We start from the raw sequence: 20,299 nt of genomic DNA on the forward strand, positions 1-20,299 counted from the left end.
CCCCCCCCCCACACACACACACACACACACTTCTTAACTCTACTGCTTACAGGATTTAATAAATTTTTCATGGTATGTGTGGCCACATAACATACATACACACTCACACAGACACACTTGAACGCAGCATGCAGTCAGTTATACAAGCAGCATGTGCTCAGCATGAACCTTCACTCTCACTCTCTGTTCCCCCGTCTCTGTCTATCCATCTCTCTCCCAGTGTCCATCTTTCTCCCTTGCTCTCTCACACAAAAACGAACATAACCGCCACACGTTAGAGAGAGAGAGAGAGAGACTCCGAGTGAGTCCAGTCATTATAACGCGAGTGGCGGCGGCAGCAGCAGCACAGTGGCGACAGCGAGCAGCAGTGCAGCGAGCTAACAGGCCGAGGCCCTCGCACACATGAACCATTGATCAGTGTGACAGTGAGATGACTGCCAGAGGTAATAGGACAGCACTGCTGTGAGGGGATTCTGTACTGTACCCTCGCTGTCAGCTACCCCGCCGAGATGTGCGCGGAGGATGTGGCAGGCTGAAGAGAACAGCGCTGGCTGCAGTCAGAGACTGAGACAGTTCAGTAGTAAGAGAAAGAGGCACTTGATGTGGCTTTTTCAGGTTTACTTAAACTACCGTGGAGAAAAATAAGAGAACAGAAGCTGGTGGAAATTTGTGAATAAAGTTACGAAAGGCTGCTGAGATAACAACTGCTCCCCTACAGCTGTTGCACATTAACAGCTGGAATGCCTGGCTGTATGGATGGCATATCTTTATTGTGACTGTAATAAATGGCAAGTCTGAACCACTAAAGTCTCTCCACCAGTCTTCCCAGACAGCCAGGTTTTAAAAGCAGGCTATTTGAGCTGGAAGACGTAGAGATAATGCTGGCTTGCAGTTGCTGCTGCCGTTGTTACTATTGTTGTTGTCAGGCATGTGTGTGTCTCCAGATTAGATAGAAATGATTGTGGGCTCCAGTGATGATTAGATTTCACACTTGTGGTGGGAGAAAGAGAAGGAGATAGAGAAAGAAAATTGTGATCGTGTGTGTGTGTGTGTGTGTGTGTGTGTGTGTGTGTGTGTGTGTGTGTGTGTGTGTGTGTGTGTGCATGCACTCCTGTTTAATGCATCTGTATCAGTCCTGAGCTGGGTTGCTGGACACAATGGATGAGACTGACTGTGAATATACTGTCTTATCGATAACCATTACAGCCAAGGTAGCACCGCAGTCAGTTAAAAATGATTTATCAATACTCTCGCACAAGCGGAAACACACCCAGGCCTGATTGCCAAGTTCTTTTCTCTCATACACATAGCTAACCGCCAACTATATTCCATCTGACAACCAAAGACTACAGCTGGCTTTGCCCGGCAGCAAACACTTTCAAGAGCATCAGTCATTCGATTTAGTGTGTAGTTTAGCATGTACAGTAAAAGCAATTGCTCATCCGAGTTCTGCATGGCTGTGTCAGCCTCTAGCTAAGCCAAAACTTCTGAGGGATGGGAGAAAGAAAGGCAGAGCGAGAGAGAAGGGCAGAGGGAGATAAAAGACGGAGGGAGAGGGAGAGAGGGGAGTAAGAGAGAAGGAGAGACAAATGGGGAAAACAAGTGTGAAGGAGAGTGAAGGAGAGGGACTTCAGAGCCAATAAAACAAATCTGTGTCTTAGTCAACGTTAGAGTAGAGACTGAGAGCCTGAGGGTCCCCCTGCCCTCCTGCCTTTTTGCCTGTCGGCCCTTGCTCCACTCTGACAGACAAGAGGTGCTAAAGTGTTTTTCTTTCTCTTCTCCACCAGCCCCTTGAAAGCTACTAATACCACTGTCATGACTGTTTAAGTGTGTATGTTTGCATGCATGAGTGTGTGTCTGCTGACATTTGCTCGTCTCCAAATTTGTGTGTGTGTGTGTGTGTGTGTGAGCAGCAGTGTAGCAGCAATTTCTTGACTGGTATAAACCTCGGGACTCATCATTGGTGTGACCTTGCTAAACTGGGATGGGAAGTCCTGTTCGGATAAAGGGATAAAATGACGGAAAGAGGGATAAAGGAAGAGCGGAGGTGGTGACACACTTCCCATGTCTTGAATGATGAGATTTGCTGTATATCCTGGTGTTTATTTACCAGTAAAACTCGCCGTCACTGTCATCTAGTTAGTCACGGTAGCGTCGGTACACCAAGTCCAACAGATCACAGCTTTCTGCTTCACGCATTTCTCTGTTGTTCTTTCATTTCTAATCACGCCCCCTCTCTCTCTGTCAGAGTCCCCCACTCTCTCTGTCTATCTCCCACTCACCGTCTTGCGGATCTGGCCCCTCTCTGAAAGCTGAGTCATGTTACAACAGACAGAATAGTGTTAAATGAGCAGGGGATCGGCGCCATGTTAGAGTCCCCTCCGGCAGCCACCATCTACCACCACTGAGAGCTAAAACACTGCAGACAAACAGCGACTCACAACTGCCGCTCACAGTCACATACAGCTCAATCCCTGCGTGCTTGTGTGTGTTGGTGCATGGGTGCGTGACCGCGTACGTGTGTGTGTGTGTGTGTGTATGCGAGTGTCATAGAGAGAATGGGAAAGAAAAAACGGCGCACGTGTGAGTTACAGTGTGTGCCCGTGTGCATGTGTGTGAGCATGTTCTTGCCCGGTGAAATATTGGAGCTATTGAGGCTATTCTATTGCAGCCTCTCTGACCTTCTGAAGACATTTTACCAAAGGGCTCTCTCACCATTCAGAGCTTTCTGACTTGAGACTGTCTCGCCATTTAAAGCAATTTTACCAAAGGCTTCTGTAGCTGTTAGGGCAGTTTTAGCAAAGGCCAGCGGGTTTCTTTGAGTTGCATTAGATGACCAAAATAGAGGACTGAAAACAAAGAGAAACTGGACCAATCAATACAGACCCCAATGAGGCATGAAGCAGCTGGCTGAAAAGAAGCTGGGGTGAGGAGCACACACACACACACATACACACTTATACACACACTCGATCGCAAGTCAGGCATGCATCTTCACATACACATCCACACACATTTGGACTCAGATACAAGAATATGTGGGGCTCATTTTCTTTGCCGATTTGCACCAGAAATAATACTAAGATTTTGTGAAGGAGCAGAGCATTTTCAACCGATTTTCACCTTGAATTTCTTTTCCCATGCTCCAAGGCCCTCAACACCAGAGTTTACAGTAAACAAGCCCAGAAAATGCTCCTATAAATAGAAAGTGTAGAGAAAAATCATGAGAAAAACCCAAATGTGCTGCTTGTTGAGAGCCAGAGTCATTCTAAGTTTGTAAACCAAAAAAAAAAAAAAAAAGTAATTAAACAATAAATGGTTAAAAGACAGAATACAAATGGGAATTTTTAAAAATAAAACCCGTATATTTTTATTACTGACTTTGAAAAATATAATAAATGTAATAGCTGCAATAAACATCAATAGATCAGCTGATTTTCTTTTTGTTTTGAAAAAATAATGAGCCCTTAACATACACATACATACACACACAGCCTTAAACACAGACATACGCACAAATTGAGACACACATAATGACTTAAATGTGAAAACCCTCTCAGTATGAGCTACAATTATGCAACAGATTAAAAACATCTGTTGAGACAAAGACATTAAAGCGAATAAACGACGCAGAACACGGCAGCCTTGCTCTACTGTGATTGAGTCACGGTGTGTGACAGTGTTTTTGTGTCCAGCTGAACTGTGCTGAGCAAGAACACCGCTAATAGAAAAGGGTTCTGGTTCCCAGGCCCGACTGGAAACAAGTTGTAGCGGCCATTCTTACCCCACTCAGCATTGCTGAGTAGATAATTGGTTGCCGGTTGCCCTCCTTGACAGAGCAGCACAACGAAGACGATCACAGCTGATCCCAGACAATCAGGCGACCACCTGTTCAAAAACTTCCCTTTGGGAGAAGGTAACATTTCATTAGGAGCCGGCCGACTGAGCGCTTCAACGGCTTCATCCAGACAGCCGTCACCGGACTCAGCCGACCCTATGACTTCACCTGTACACAGTCTCTGGCCTCCTGCCCACCACCTGCTATCAGAACAGACTGCAATCCCCACTCCTCTGACTCCTCACTCTACTGAGGCTATTATAACTATACAATGTAAAAATCCACTAATGAATGCACTGCAATCCACACAGCATCATCATAGACACCCATATTCATCACTACCCAGGGCTGGCTCTTTGTATTCCTCAATTTGTCTGCACTTTGTGCTCTATACCACCTACCTATAGCTTTGGGAACTGATGTGACTCAGTGTTCAAAACGTTTTAGAGCATTTTTATCCCACTCAGTGCAACTACCTCAAAGAGCAGTACAATATGCTGTGCAATGGCCTGCAGATTGTGCTGTCTGATTGCATATGGGGCACAGTTCAGGGTGAATAAAAGCAGCAGATCTTCAGCAGACTGAATCAGCATATTTGAGCTTTATTTCCAATTTGAACTTGGACTATCTTTTTTATTTTGGGCATGTCTTTGCTTCCACGTAGATTTGTTCAATATCCTTGCCTCTTTGTCCTTCCCATTGGTACATTGGAATTTTAGGCCCAGGAATTTTTCGCTCCTGTCTTTTTGTTGAGGTATTTCCTTAATCACTTTGCACACAGTAACTGAATTGGAGACATACTAGTGTTTTTCACATTTTTGCCTTTATAACTGATGTGTTTCATGACAAGTTAAATATTTTCAATAGTATTCAGATTAAATGGCTTTCACCAAATCAAGCTGTAATGTTCGTAATACTTATAATTATCAGTCCTGATTGGGTGTTGGTAGGAGGGATCGGCCTCAGCTAAAGCTGTACCTCACTGGTAACAGTATTTTTCATGTTTTCTCAGCTCTGTACCAAAGAAAGTTTCTTTGTTCAGATTTGCTGTGTTTGCTAGTGATGAGAGCCTGGAGCAGTGATGCTGAAGAAGGATGGATTATTACTAGCCTGAGACCAATGTAGGTCATCTTCTCTTATGCCTGACAAAAGTTCCATCATGCACCTCAGTCCAATATGTCCACCGGAGGTTGTGCTGGCTCGAAATACCATTGTCTGTTCACCTAAATAAGGAGGCTGGTTGCTGTGACATTACTTTGAATCTTTCTTTCTTTTTTTTTTCTTTTTTTTTTCCAACAGTGTTGTCAACAAGAAAAACAACTCAATCAGATACAGGATGCATAGTGTCTATGTACAAGACAATTCCCTTATAGCGCTTGTTGAATAATTCTGGTAATGGGTTAGTAATGGTATGGTAAGTTTTTTTCACATCTTACATTTACTCTAAAGTGGACGTACCATTTTTAATATATACTTAATATACACTTTTTCTAAAAGTCTATACTGCTCAGCCTACATCTGCCCTCAACTCCACACTCCTCTCGCCTTCAGTGTTCACAACTTTGTCACTCGATTTGGCAACTTTCCAGAGCCCTTTAGCACTTTTGTATCAATAACGAGCCTTAGCAACAAATGTAGCAACTTTTTGAGCAGGCATCAGCTACTTTCTCCAGCTATACTTTCATCAGCTGCAGCTTTCCAGCTCATATAACAGCTGCTGGTTATGCAAGACAAGCCTGGTTCAATCAACCGACCGGTATATGTCTGAAACATAAATGAGCTGCATTTGTGGGAGCCACTGTGATGAACCACCAAGCACTGGGTCACAGTGGTTCCCCTCCATCACCAACACTGTAGTCTAAAACTTCTAGTGCTTTCTTAGCTATTCATTACAATTAATTAAAAGCTAATTGTTTATTTTGTTTTTCCACTATTCTGCCTATAAAAACAGAACAAAAGAGATTTACACACTCAACAAAACACATAAGACTGTTAACTATCATAAAGCAGACTTAAATATGATAAAATGTAGCAAGCAACCCGCCTTTCCTCTGACGGAAACATGGTTCTTGCTCCTTTTCTTTCTCTCCTGTTGTTCCCTGCTAACTTTAATTTTAATGAAGGCTAACCGAAACCGAAAGTACGCACGGTTAGTTTGATCAAGCCAAACCTTGTTGCAGCGGAGGACGAAATCATTTCCATCCTATGAAGATGATCCAGGGAGAAACAGGGCAGCCATTTTTTTCCTTTCTTTTCTTTTCTTTTCTTTTCTGGTTTTTTTTTTTTTTTTGTTGTTGTTGTTTTTGTTTTTTGTTGGGGGGTTGGGGTGGTATGGCTTCTAAAGGTCACACACGCCGCTCAACGGTGTGTTAAAACAGCCGTACAACCGCCCCCAGCCCCACCGGCGGAGGCTAGACGTGGCGTGCCACCCTGTGATACTCGTTCATCCACGCTCGCTCCCCCTGAGAAACGAAATTTTTTCCACAGGGAAAAAGCTGTTTTGTGCTTCCCGGCTCCCGTAGCAGCTTGACTTCCCTATCATTACCGCTCCCTGTCTCTGTCGCTGTCTTTAAGGTGTGTACAATGGACGAGGGGACATTACTTGTTCAGGTTGAGAAATGTAAAGAGCTATACGACCCACAAAGACGATGGCAATTGCGTGGGAAGCCATAGCTCTGAAGATCGCCTTTACAGATGAGAATCAAGTTCAAGTAGCGGGTGTCCACTCCACACTCAAATTTAAGTTCCGCTGTCCCGACCTGTGTACGGTCCTGATGGCGCTCTGCACTGCCAGTTTCTATAGGTAAGCAGCAAATGATGCACATCACATAAGGTGCTGCAGCAGCGGTGCTTTTTCAGCTTAAGTCACCCTGTTAACTATTTATATTTGAAGTGATATTATTTATTTAATACACGAATTACTTGTACACTTTAGAGCAAACAAAACTATTACACATAGAGCTTCAGCTGCAATTTTGGGGCAGTTCATTGTTATAAAGAGAAGCGTTCACTGCTGTTACTCTACTGCATCCACTGAGATTTGCACAAATTTTAAATTACTTTGCTTACACTTTTCAAGTCTTTTAAAAAATTTAACATGTTAAATCTTATCATTCATTTTTTCCCCCCATCCTTACAACTTGGTTAATGATGAATGCCATGATTTATAATTCATCACTGTCAATAGCCAATAGGTGCTCTCTGCTTGGCTCACATCAGCACAGCAACAGTGACAGCAGGCATGGGAACATGGGAACAACAGTGTTTCCAGCCTAACCTCCTCTGTTACTGTCAGGATGTGATAGCAGCAGCTGAAGGAGTGAAAAATGGTTACGTTTCCAAGAGTGTTACGTCTGCACCGTCTGTGGTCACACATTTTTACTCTCATGAAAATGATGCAACAGCAGTCTTTAGACTATTTGATATTAATTGCTGAATGATGCTACACTTGTTGCTGCATTTCGCTTCAGCTGTTCAGTTTTTTCCTTTCTGTCTGCATGTTGTAGTTCATTGTCTACGAGCCCTGAATTAGACAAGGCTTAATGTGTTCCTTGTGTAATTGGTTCAGCCTTCCTGTTCCTTTCCTCCAGCATACGGGGGTCTAAAAAAAACAAAAAAAAACCCCAACAACAAACAAGCCAATATTGATGCTCCAAGCTCTCCACAGATCCTTGCAGTCTGAACACCAGCACTAAACATTCATGACTTATGACATATTGTTGTTCAATGTGAAGGTCCTCTTGGTGTAATATATGGTATGCATGATGTGGCCCCTCAGCTCCCAGTTGTAATTTTTCGACTTGGTTGCCGGGCTGGTCAACAACACAGAATAAACACAAGCACTTAATTCATGATAAACTGTGATCAGCTCGGCGCTTTCAGACAGACAGAGCCTGCTAGGACATTTAGAGGAGAAATCCAGATCAAGAGGGAGCGACTTACTGAAAGAACTCTTATTTAATTCAAGCGGCTTGAATTAAATAAGCTAACTAGGGTTGCAACATGAGCATTATTCTAATAATTGACTGATTGCTCTGTAGATTTTTTTTTTTGTGATTAATAAATCCCAAGGTGACATCTTCAAATTGCTTGTTTTGCCTAACCAACAGTCCACAACTCAAAGTTGTTCAGGGATATAAAAGAGACACTGATCTGAAATTAGCATCTGAAAGCAGAAAATTCCAAATTTTTGCTTGATAAATTACTCACTTGATTAGTTGATCAGAATTGTTGTCAATTAATTTTGTTACAACTTCAGTTAATTAACAAATCATTTTGGCCCCGCTGTAGGCTACACATGCATAAACATTCGAGGTGAAGCAATTAAGTATATTAATTGATTAATGAGTTGACACAAAATAAATACAACTCTATTGATAACTGATCAATCGCTTGTGTAATTCTTCAAGTAAAATTGCTAAATATTTGCTGGTTCAAGCTTCCAAAATGGGTGTGTTGTTTTGTCTAATATTCTTCTATGTTTGGAAAAACAAGACATTTGAAGGCATCACTTTAGGGCCACGGGAGACCAAAAAGAGAAAACAATCTGCTGATCTATTGATAATTGAAGTAATTGTTAATTCTAGCGCTAATAAAGACACAGAAGCACTTTTTTTTTTCCACTCGAGTTCAGTTGGAGACTGAACAGAGCTTGACCCCCATGATTAATGGCTATCCTTTAAAGCAGATGCTTTGAATTGCCATCAAACTGTGAAAGTAGATTTACTGAAAGAAAAAGCGTGAAAGTAATGAACTTAAAGCCGCTAACGAGTCATTTGGCTCTTTATGGAACCACCAGGGCCCCTGAAGCCTCACGTACCGCACAACAGAGCTATAAAAAAGGTCTTGGCTTAAAATGTGCACTGTCTGTGTCTCTGTGTGTGTACAAGTGACTGAAATGTGATTTGGAGGTGATTATTTGATTGCAGGGTGCTGCTGACTTGCTCATTTCACTTGCATCAGAAGCTTCTCCCTGTTGCCATAGAGATGATTATCTTTCATAACTGACACATCCCACCCTCTTCTCATATTCAATTCAGCAACTGAGAATTGTAACTGTTTAAAACAGCAAGACATTCATTAATGCAGAAAATACCCTAATTAGCTTTTTTTTTTTGACAGCATGATAGAGCAATAGTCGGTGGGTTTTACGGAGGCAGAACTTAAATGAGGTTTAAAATAGAAAATGGGTTACTTGCAGTGTTGTCAGCAGCAATATTCTTTAAGATTACAGATGCAATCTTAATCTGTCCTCTATCTCTCCTTAAATGCCCCGTTTGCTATCATAATGCCTGCTCCTCATATCTGATGGCCGTGTTGTGCTTAATAACAAGCTACGACTGCAGGAGGGAGGGGTACGTTGGGAGATAAACAAATTAACAAAGCTATTCACAGCCCCTGCAACACCAGGGGGTATGGGAGGAGGCGAGAGAGGGCAGTAAAGAAAGAGAGGAGGACTGTCTTAGCTAATCACAACAGGGGGCATCCGCTGCAATCATTTAGGCGCAGCATTATCTCTGCAATCATGCATCGTCCCATTGTTGTGCTAATTGGAAACCTTAATTTGAGACATAATATTATTGCCTCATTATTCGCTGGGTTATTTTTCCCCAAATTAATAAACAAGTCCCATAACTTGAACAAAGAGCGTTCAGGACTGGCAGTAATTTGAGGTGAGTACTACGAGCTGCTTCCAAACGGTCAATAACAGAGGATTTGCTCCAAATCATCAGTGTCAGATGTGTTTAGTGAATTATGAAGAGCTATATCAAGTGTTCGAAGAGCTCACTGTTGCAACACTGGTCACCCTGTGCCTCAACTTAGCATTTTGAGATCAGTTACCAGCTCTGTTACATGCTGAACCGTGGAAGACTGCGGCAAGCAGTGCAAAGTTTGGCTGAGCATCACGAGAAAAGATGAAGATTCAGCCAAATGTAACAGCTGCGTTAAGATGATTTTCACCAAGGGGAGGGGGCGTCTCCAACATTCTGAAATGTTTGGCTCCAGCTTGGCACGACTGTAAAGGAATATGTCATATTTTTTTTTTAAATGTTGCAAACGTCTTGATTCAGTCAGCAGTATCTGCGGTATGAAACCGACAGACAATACACACTATATTTACCAGTGATGCAGTATAATGACGTGTTAGGACAATTGATGCAACAACTTGGATGTAGGTCTGTTTTCATTATCTGCTAATCTATCTAGAAATTGTCTTTTTATAACCCATTAACATTTAGTCTATAAAATGGCAGAAAATTGTAAAAAAAAAAAAAAAAGAAGCAGCCATTACAGTTTCTTTAGCCTGTGGGATATCTTTGAGCAGAACACAAGACCTGCCATCCCTGAGGTGTGATGCAGTCCAGGCAAACCCCAAAGATTCACCCGCCCCCCTTTGAAAGCCAAGGCCTAGGACCTTTCCCACAGCTGTAAATTAGTTGTGAGGCCAATTGCAGCTCGGACTTGGTACCAAATCGGGCCTGGTGTTTACATCCAACGACAATCAAAGACGTTTTTGGAGGAAGCAGAGATAAGACCGGATTAACAAGCAGCTACTAATGGTCGAGGGGAACCACACTGGACATTTCACAGGCCCCTCCAGCACCAGGGGCTGCTGCCCTGCTTTGACCGTTGGGTAACCTCTAGAAATGTCGGTCATGCGTTTCATGAAAACACATACAGAATAAATATCAAGATGAGATCAAAGAAAAAAAAGAAATGGACTCCGACATGAGTTTTGGATTGACAGGGAGAGGATAGAACTGCCACACTCGAATGTTGAACACATAACCTCTTCACAGCTACACACCCCCCCCCAGATATCTCAAAGCCCCCCTTCTTCTGATGGCCTCTCCTCTACTCCAGAGACTCTTTCAAGAAAACATGTAATTATGTGCCATGATTTTATTACTTTTAGAGATATGCTGTCATTTATAGTTGAATTCTGCAGGTTGTTTATCTATTACACGTATTAATATTTCCATAACTATTAGAAATGAGCATCAGAGCGGCAGATCTTTATTCATTTGTGATTATGGTTACTTGAGTGTGAGCGAGCTGCCCACAGATTGTCCAGGCGTCTCTCTTGATTCTCTGTCCGCTAATCTCAACTTCAACAGAATCTTCACCTCCACACCTTCTTCCCCACTCCGGCCGCCGCCACGCTCAGTCAGCAGTTACACAGACACGCAACCAGCATAGCTTCTTCTCTGCTGCCCGGGTGAATCCAAAAGTTAAAACTGGCTTCTCTATCCAAACTTGATTCTTAAGTTTCTGCTTTTACCAGTAAAAGTTTGCACTATTTTTGTTTATTCCCCTGCTGCATATTTCCTTTAATCTACTCCTTCACTGTAGCATCACTGTGTGTGTAGTTTGTCGTGCCGTTGTTGTGTCAGTCTTTGTAAGCAATGTGTAGTAATAAATGTTTTTAAGTATAGTTTTCTGTAACTTACTTTCAGTCACTTTACGTATCCGACTCCTGTGTTTCTTGTTCTATCAAGTTATTTCTTTCTTCTTTCTTATTTTGTGCATGATTGACACTCCTGACTGATCACCAAGGGAAACAGTTATTAGTTTTATTGTGCTGACGCTGAAATTATATCGCTAGTTGAATAATTAAAATGGTTCTGCATGATAATTCAGATTAATGCCATATTTCCCCAAATTGAGCTAATTTTCCCTACATAATGAAATCAAATAGTTTTTTTTGTGTGTATAACCAGAACTCCAAAAGCTGGAGATATTATAACAAAGAAAATCAAATCCTCACAGACACTGGCACAATGTTTGAAAATTTGAAAACTGGCTTAAATGATTAGTAAACTGTCAAAATAGTTTCTGTTTTAAGTCAGCATGTGGTTACACATGAATAAAAGAAAATAAAAAAAAAATTGTTTTCCTTACTGAGGAACATTTTCAATGTGTATAAAATAATAAAAATATGTACAATATAACAACCGCCTACCAAAGTAGAATAGAATAATAAATAGGAGCTGATTATATCTGGAATAAAGTAAAATTCATTATCATATTTTGAAAAAGGAATAAATTAATTTTGTTTTGTATTGCATTATTTATGATAATAAGAATGAATCTTCAATAAGAACCTGATTTAATGAGAGGCGGACTCAAAATCAATACGTACAGAAAAAGTCAGCATGGCTTTTATTTGATGAAGATGAAAAAGCAAGGGAGTGGGGTTTTTTTTTTGTCTCTCCTCCTGTCAGTGGCTTTTAATTAATTCATTAAAATTACTGAATCATTATGTAATGAGAGAACCTAATCATCTGGTGGCCTGTGTCTCAACCTCTCCCCCCAGACAAAGACATTAAGTCCATGACCACTTTAATCTTGCTATTTGAATATCTTTGATTTACAGGCGAACATATCATCTATGCTTACATCCCATACATCTTGGTGCAGTTGCCATGGTAATGTCAACATGAAGATCAATCATTACCAAGCAGGAGTGGAGCATGACACCAATTAAAAGGTGATGTCGTCTCCAAGTCATCACTCACACTCCTCACTAATGCACTAATTACCGGGGCTGGGACATTAATGGAATAGCATGGTTCAGCCTAGGGATTAATCTGCATGGATTCGCCAGTGCGTGTGCATGTGTGTGTGTGTGTGTGTGTGTGTGTGTGTGTGTGTGTGTGTGTGTGTGTGTGTGTGTGTGAGTGTGAGACGTCTGTCTTTGACGTGTGTGTGTTCGTGGATGTATGCGTGGGTGTGTGTGTGTGTGTGATTAATGCGAACCCCCGCTTGCTCCGGCGTGACCTTGAGCACCACCACAGGAGGGAAATGAACTGGCTGGGTGGAGGGTTGGGTTATCTGCACTAGGGGCGGTGGAGGGGAGACGATGCGCTGGGGTGGAGGGCCGGGCCAAGGTTGAGGATGAACAGGGAATTGGTGCAATTGGAGGGGATCGATGAATAAATTTACTATTTGACTTTGACAAACTGCGTTGATGATCTTCCGGACTGCAGGACAACTCCCGAAACTTTCTCGATTTTAAAGATCCAAATTATTTCTAAGTTAGTATCAGTCATAAAAGCTGGAGTTCATCTGCATTCATGAGTGGCTCAGAAATATGGTGCTTACTCAAGCAATGCTGCAATATAAAATACTCCATTACAAGTAAAATCCTGCAGTGAAAATGTCACTTAAGTAAAAGTATTTAAGTATTATTAGCAAGACAGATTTAAAAGTGTGAAAAGTAAAAGAACTCCTAATGAAAGAAAAACACCTCTGCAAGTGTAATGAACTACTCCATATACAGCTGGGCAGTTTAATCTGTAACAGTGCATCGTATTCATTCTATGTGCTATATATATAAAACCCTGGCAACTGAAGCTGTCACATAGGAATAAGTACAATAAAGTGCAATATTTCCCTCTGAACTTTGGTGTTGTAGACGTTTATCAGCTTTAGTTTAGCTTATGTTTATTTGCAAAAGAAGAAGACAAAACCAAAGCAATTTATAAATAATCACTGTTGAAATTCGTAGAGGTGTGATAAAAACAAAATAAAAAGAGAGTAAGTAATAAGGCCTCACCTTTAAACAAATTAAAAATTAAATAAATTATTAAAAAAAAACAAGATAAACAAATATAAAATGTAAACATAAAAAAAAGCACAATGAAGTCATAAACCAAGACAAAGCAGGCCGGATTAATATAATAAGAACAAAGTGGCAGAAGAGTAATAAGGTGAATGTATGAGCTTGTGTAGCTCTCAATGTGTGTGTGTGTGTGAGTGTGTGTGTGTGTGTGTGTGTGTGTGTGTGTGTGTGTGTGAGTGAGAGAGAGAGAGAGAAAAAACAATGCATGAGTTAGTAGCACTTTTTGGATGTGTGTGTCATCACAGAATAATTACCAGTTGCTGTGCTTTGGTCTAGAACAGCTAATTTAAATTTTCGAATACCCCACAGAGGGTCACATTTGAAAAACATTACCTGCTGCTTTTAAAGCCCACTCCTTTAAAGTAAGGGTGTAAAATTTTCAGCAGTCCTGATTTTATCCCTATTGATTTCCTTCTTCTTTTTTTTCTTTTCTTTTCTTTTTTTTTGGTTAGTTTTTTTTTCACCCCTTGATGCCTGCAACATTCTGCATGTGTATAAAAATTGCTGTTAGACTTTGTTTGTGTATTCTTTATTGATTCCGTTTTGAATTAATTAGGCAGTCTCTTGACAAGCTTCCCAATTTCCTTGCTCCTCTAGCAATCTGTTTTGAAAATGTTCATTCCTTGAATAAAATCTGAACAAACAAAGCAGAAACTTCTTGAGCTGTCACACATGACAACCCTGCACTGTTGGCTGATGTGCTCTGTAACTCACCGATGACGTATGTGAGCAGCAGGGCCAGGGTGAGGGTGAGGAGGGACGCGGACAGGGCCGTGCACTTCCAGTTGCAGCAGCGGTGAGGCTTGTTGAAGGTAAACAGTGGTCTGGTCACGCTGCTGCGAGGGAGGGGCCGCGGTGGAGGGGAGTACACTGTCCCAGAGGTCAGGGGGTAACCCTGCCCTGCCCCTGACAGTAGAGCTGAAGAACCAGAGCCTTGCTTGAACAGGAAGTGTCTGTGGGACAAACACACACACACAGAAAAAAAAATCAATCTAACCTGCTGAGCCCCATGCTACACCTGTCATCCGCGCGGCACAATGCAGATTACAGTGATAATGGTGGAAATTGTTAGTAACATTTGAAACAAAGAGAACTTGATTTGCCACAGAGGCAGACAAAAGCAGGCTTCTGATTTCTAACTGGCAACCGTTGATTTTGTCGGCTGTAATGACAACCGTCACTGGCAGAGTTGATCACCTCTAACTAGCAAGCCAATTAAGCCGTCGTTAGCTTCAGGAGTTTGCTTAAAACACTGTCTCTGGCCGATTTTTTAATGCTTACAGTTGACTTGGTTCAAAAGGAGACTTATAAAAAGCGTTCTGAGGCTACATACTGTTCACAATATAGTACTCAAAGACTGCGGCTAATGGCTAAATGTGGCATCCTCACCCCTCAATTAATCGAATAGAAGGTGTAGAAATAAAGAAGAATGTTGCATTCTCTTGTAGTGTTGAGCTAATTAGTTCTACCAAGTAAAAGGAAAAATATAAAACTCTTATTTCCTTCCTGTTTGGAGAAGTCAGCTGTTTAGCTTACTTCTAGGCTAATGTACGTTTTCACTTTTGACATTAAAAGGGGAAAAGCAGTAAAGATGAGGATTAAACAGTGTGCTTGGCAAAATTTACAGTATCTCAAGTAACACTGACAGGGGTTGCTGGAGTGCAAACTTCCTTAAATTAAATGCAGAGAGATACAGAGCTGCTAATTACCCTAAACTCTGACATACTGAGCAGTGAGCTGTGGTGAACCTGTAACCTCACAATCATGTAGTTAATGGTGTACTGTACTCCTTGGCCTTGGGAGAAACGCTTGGTTATTGTAAGCTAGGTAGCCATACATGCTAACAGTCGCAGCTCACGTTAAAGCAGATAAAGACAGGTTTGGGCTTGTGTTTTAGGTTTAGGAAAGGTAATGAAAAAATGACACCGTGCTCTGAACTATTTAAACACACCATCACTTTCACTACAGCCCCCTGAACTTTGCTTGTGCTGCTTGTAATGAGGAGAAATCCTAAACTCGTCAGACCTGCCTGTTTACGGTTGAAAAGCTATGATTGGACGATCGCTGTTCTCGGGAGCTGTATAGAGGACGGTCAATTAATGGCTGTTTTTATCTTAGGAGCAGGAAGCCGTTTTCGCATTGTGTCCCACAAACTACTTGCCATCTGGGACCACTTCTTGTGTCTCTCTAAAGTAGATTATGGTGTGAAGATGGAAACAATCACAGTTACTATGCAGGCCTATCTAGGATAGTGGTTCAATTAGCTTTGCACAGCACAGACATCATCTTTTCTCAGGTATCTGGTATCTTATTCTGATTCTATTTATGCAAATCTGCACTCGGTGGAATTCAGTCTCACTCTAAAGTATGCCTGACTGAAACTCATTTAAATGGCCCCCAAGGTGGGAGATTTTAGAAGAGACCCCCTTTTCCTGCTATTTTTTAAATGATGCTTACAGGCTGGCTCAGGATTCAGGTATCACACACATGACAGACTGTTCCACCTTGCAACTGCATGAAAGTCCTACTAAGGCCCACTTGTCTAGAAGTATGTAATTCAGTTAAAGCCTTAATATACCACATGTTTGGCCACATTTGTGTGCTTTTAATTTAAGTGCTCTCTCTAACTTGCAAGTAATGCATCATCAAAGATTAAGCCAGAATGCTAATCAAGGAAGAAAGGTAGTTTAAGGAAGTCCCTAAGCACCATGATTCCACTTGCAATTTATATTCTGTTCCACCATAAATTCAGTGGGGTGAGCAGTATGTGACAAATGTAAAGCACAGACACTATTCACATTTAGCACACTATAACCAGTTAAACAATAGAAAACAGCCTCAAAATGCTCGCTACAAACTGCTCTAGAATATATCCACAACACACTACAGCTGATACAGTCATGCAATATTAAACCATAATCTCATATCCAGCCTAAGCCCTTCATCAGAGAGGAAGCCCAAATTTGACAAAAAAAAAACGGCACAGTGTCTGTCTGGTGCAACACTATGAGCAGCTACTGTAATGCAGAGCTGCACTCATATGAAGGAGAATGAAAAAGCCCTGGCAGCCAAGGATCAATGACTTACCTATTCCTTTTTTAACTCATCAAAGCGACTACTTAAGTTATATGACTGTATTAGTTAAACGAAGATGAGGTTCATTTTCATTATTAAAAAGAGCGCGTTAGATGGCAGATGATGATAGGAACCTAAACTGAAGGGCAATTAATCTAGGTAGCATTTCATCTATATTGTGTTTGGATAATGGAGGGCAAGGGTTGGAGGGTGTCATTTGAGGAAGCAGAAATATCGGGGCTAGGAAATTATGCAATTTGGGAAAGTGGATCTGGGCAGGCAATTATAAGCAGATCCAGCGCGTTCTGGCCACACTGACTTCCATCAAAAAATGAACAAAGGCTGCTGGTGTAGGGAAACAAAGCATGGGTATGCTGGAGAAAACATCAGAAGCGAAGAACAGGTATGACTCATTGTTTTTTCCCTTCAGTGTGTGTGTGTGTGTGTGTGTGTGTGTGTGTGTGTGTGTGTGTGTTTGTATTTTCCATAACAAAAAAATATCTTGAAGCTGCTGGAATTCTCTGACAGCAATGATTGCCCTAGGTTACTGTGTGCTCTCCGGGGGTTAATACCGGCTGTGAGTGTGATATGTCGGGGCAGACGTGCAGCTTGCCAGAGTGCTATTCTGTCCGTGCAGCGGCAGGTGTGAGGTCACAGGCTGCTGGTAGGATCGCGGTCTCTGAAGGACCCTCAGAGGACAGGCCATTAAAGTGGGGCCAGACAGCAGACTGACAGTGTCGCTGGACACCAGACTGCACCCGCCTTACACTTCGTCCATTTGCCCTCATGCACGGCAAAAACACATCCATCTTCTGAAGTCATTTTATCTCATGTTCTGCCTTGAAGACAGATTGTGGTTAAAAGCAGGAGCAAAAATTCTACAAATGGTTTGAGAGTTTCAAGATTTTTTTTTTGCTGGAAATGAGTTTGAGTATCATGATGCATGACAGAATGAAGCTGATCATAGCATTTGTGTCATGCAAATTACAGGAAAATGTGTGAAACAAGATGATTTGCATGGGAGATTTGAGAAATTATTAGCTGTTATCTTATTTCTATAGGACTTTTCAAACATAGAGGCAATTCAAAAGGGAATTTGTAATCAGAAATACAAAAATGAACAAAAATAAAATCAATTAATTTAGACAAAATGAAAACAGACAAAAATAGGACAAAAGGAACAGTTTCAGTGCAGAAAGAAAATCTCACGCCACTCACCGGGATTTTTTATTTAAAATTTTGCTTGTTTCAGACTCATTTATTTACTTAATTTGCAATATGATGGATAGTGTTTGTTACTGACATGTCTTTTTTTAAAATCTGTTTTCATTTCCTTCTTCACTTAAATTCCCTCTCTTTGGATTTTGACAGTCATCTTTACTCTGTTTCTGTGTTTCTCTCTTTTCGTGTGTGTCTAAAACGCGGCCCCGTGGCTGAGACAGATGACATCCATCCCTCTCTGTCTGTCCCCCCTCCTCTCTCCATCCACCCATCCAGCGTCTGCTGAAGGCTGTGAGTCAGATGGGGGACACAGGAGGCTGCACATGGAGCAAGCACACACCTAAGGGTCAATGGTAGTTCAACTCTGAAAGGCCAGAGATAAACTTAGGACAACCACACACACACACACAGACACACACACACACACACACACATACACACATGAAGATACATAGCTTGTCTCAGAGATGCCTGTACAAGACCAGCATACACAAAAGGATGTCAAATACAGGTGAGCATTTTCACATTTTTGAGGCCAGTACACAGGTCGAGTCCACAGTGATGCTTTTATTGCTCTGCTGAAGGTGCGTTATAGCAGAAGGGATCAGAATCCAGCTGAAGAAATTGCATTTGTCAACGCTTGTGCAACTCTATTCTTCTTGTGTGGCGCTTTTAAAAATTCTTCACTGTTCTTCCTGGCTCCCTGCCTTTGATCTTGCCAGACAATATCCAGGGGCGACGCCCAGGAAGCTCCGAATTCATATCAGAGGGCAGATTTCCCCGGAGACAGGAAGAAAATGAGAGTTCCCGCTCCGCAGGAGGTCGGAGTCTACGGCCCAGGGGCTGTCTCTACCTGGATATGTGTGAATGACTGTGTATGTGTGTGTGCGTGCTCGTGTGTGTGGAGACCTTCGTGCACAGGTACATACAGATTTATGGTATGACTGTTTAGGAGTTGCTTTCAGCGTGTAGCTGCACAGTGTATGATTCAAGTAGTCTCATCTGTTAGCGATAAGAGGAAGAGGAGAAGGCAGGGCACCAGTCAATTTATTACAGTCCCAACATTTGTTATGCCTCTTAACACACCCAGTGTGAGATCCAGTTAGATATATCGAATATCCATATCTGCATCCTTCCACTTACACAAGCTGCCCTCTCCAGAAACATAACGGATATGCAGCTGAATAGGAAATCTATGCACACTTCAAACAATCTTAATCTCAGCTGACGCAACGTCAATACATTTCAATACAGATTCATCAAATACGCATCAAGGAAAATGGAAGTGTACTTGACAACAAGAGATATCATCCATTTTATTTTGCCATCTTGAATAAGGTCATGGCATTACTTATAATTCTGTTGGCATGAGCCCCCGCATCAAGTTTGTAAATACTTGATAAATCTTTAATCTCACGCCTCAGATTGAGCTGATAGCAGCATCAGGGTAAGAGTAGGAAAATCTAAAATCATTATAATATTAGTTAATCTGATAATATGGAAGAGAAGAGCAAGAGAGGAGGGTGCTTGAATATTAAATCCAACCCAAAATAGTTACGCAGTGAAGACTTTTTGTTTGCCCCCCCCCCACCTCCACCTCAAAAGCCAAATAGGAAAGAGCCAATAATATCTGAATTATGTTATGAAGGGACACTATTCTATTGACTATGAATATGATTACATTTTATGGTTCAGAACTAATAGTGCACTATCAAATTAAACTTATTTGACTATAAAGTCCCAAATGCAAAAATGTATTACTACAAAAAGCCACCATCCAATATACAGAGCCACTGCGGAAATTGTGTTTTATAATCACATCTCTCTTTGGGAGAGAGTTCTTTATGTTCAGCAAATATTGTTTGAACAATTCGAAGAAAAAAAAAATGACAAAAACGTATATTTTTGTTTATGGTGGATCTTCATTTAAAGCACACACACACATAGATAAGTAATGTAATTACAATGCACTTCTGACAAGTCTTTCACATTGATACACATGTCTTGCCAATGATTAATTTAAATTGTCACTGAATCTAATTTTATTCTTCCTTTCCTTTAAATGAGGTAAGATCTAATTATGGCCTAATGCATAACTTATTAAAACCTCTTCTTCTGGCGTGGCAGCCTGCCAATCTTATCCACACTCATAATACCAGAATTCAGCTGCCGCACCGAGCTCTCATTAAACATGCAAACATATTCTTTTGCACCTTGCTGCTTCTTCTCGAAAGCAGCCCCACAAATGAGGATCTCCTAAATAATTCTCTGATCAATTATTACTTATGCAGCAAGCACATGCCTAATTCTGTTTGATGGGACAAAATTCCAGCGGTTCGTCTCTGGGCATTTGGAGGAAATGTTTTCTTGGGTACTACAATTGAAAATGGAATCACAATGTGTTCCTGAAAAAGAGGATTCCTTCTGGATATGGAATTTTACTTTTATTTTTGGGTAGTATAAACTCAGATACAGATCCCCTGCTAAATGTCTCTGCAGTGGGGGGTAAGAAAATGAAAAGAGCCCAAGAAAACCTGAGA

The 20,299-nt window shown here is 41.4% G+C and overlaps 1 protein-coding gene across 2 annotated transcripts in view; it reads right to left on the reverse strand.

The window, feature by feature from the left end:
* Positions 1–20,299, reverse strand: part of tenm1 (teneurin transmembrane protein 1) — a 165,828-nt gene that overhangs the window by 92,114 nt on the left and 53,415 nt on the right. The window contains exon 5 of one of the 2 annotated variants that reach the window (XM_023395930.2): positions 14,178–14,416. In XM_023395930.2, coding sequence (XP_023251698.1) covers positions 14,178–14,416 — 239 coding nt within the window. Of the gene's footprint in view, positions 1–6,008; positions 6,642–14,177; positions 14,417–20,299 lie in introns of those variants that run through there. The other variant, XM_087170991.1, reaches the window with a different exon arrangement.

This window comes from Seriola lalandi, unplaced genomic scaffold (genome assembly GCF_002814215.2).
Source record: "Seriola lalandi dorsalis isolate HSWRI2012SDOR001 ecotype SW California unplaced genomic scaffold, Sedor1 jcf7180002054971, whole genome shotgun sequence".
NCBI lineage: Eukaryota > Metazoa > Chordata > Actinopteri > Carangiformes > Carangidae > Seriola > Seriola lalandi.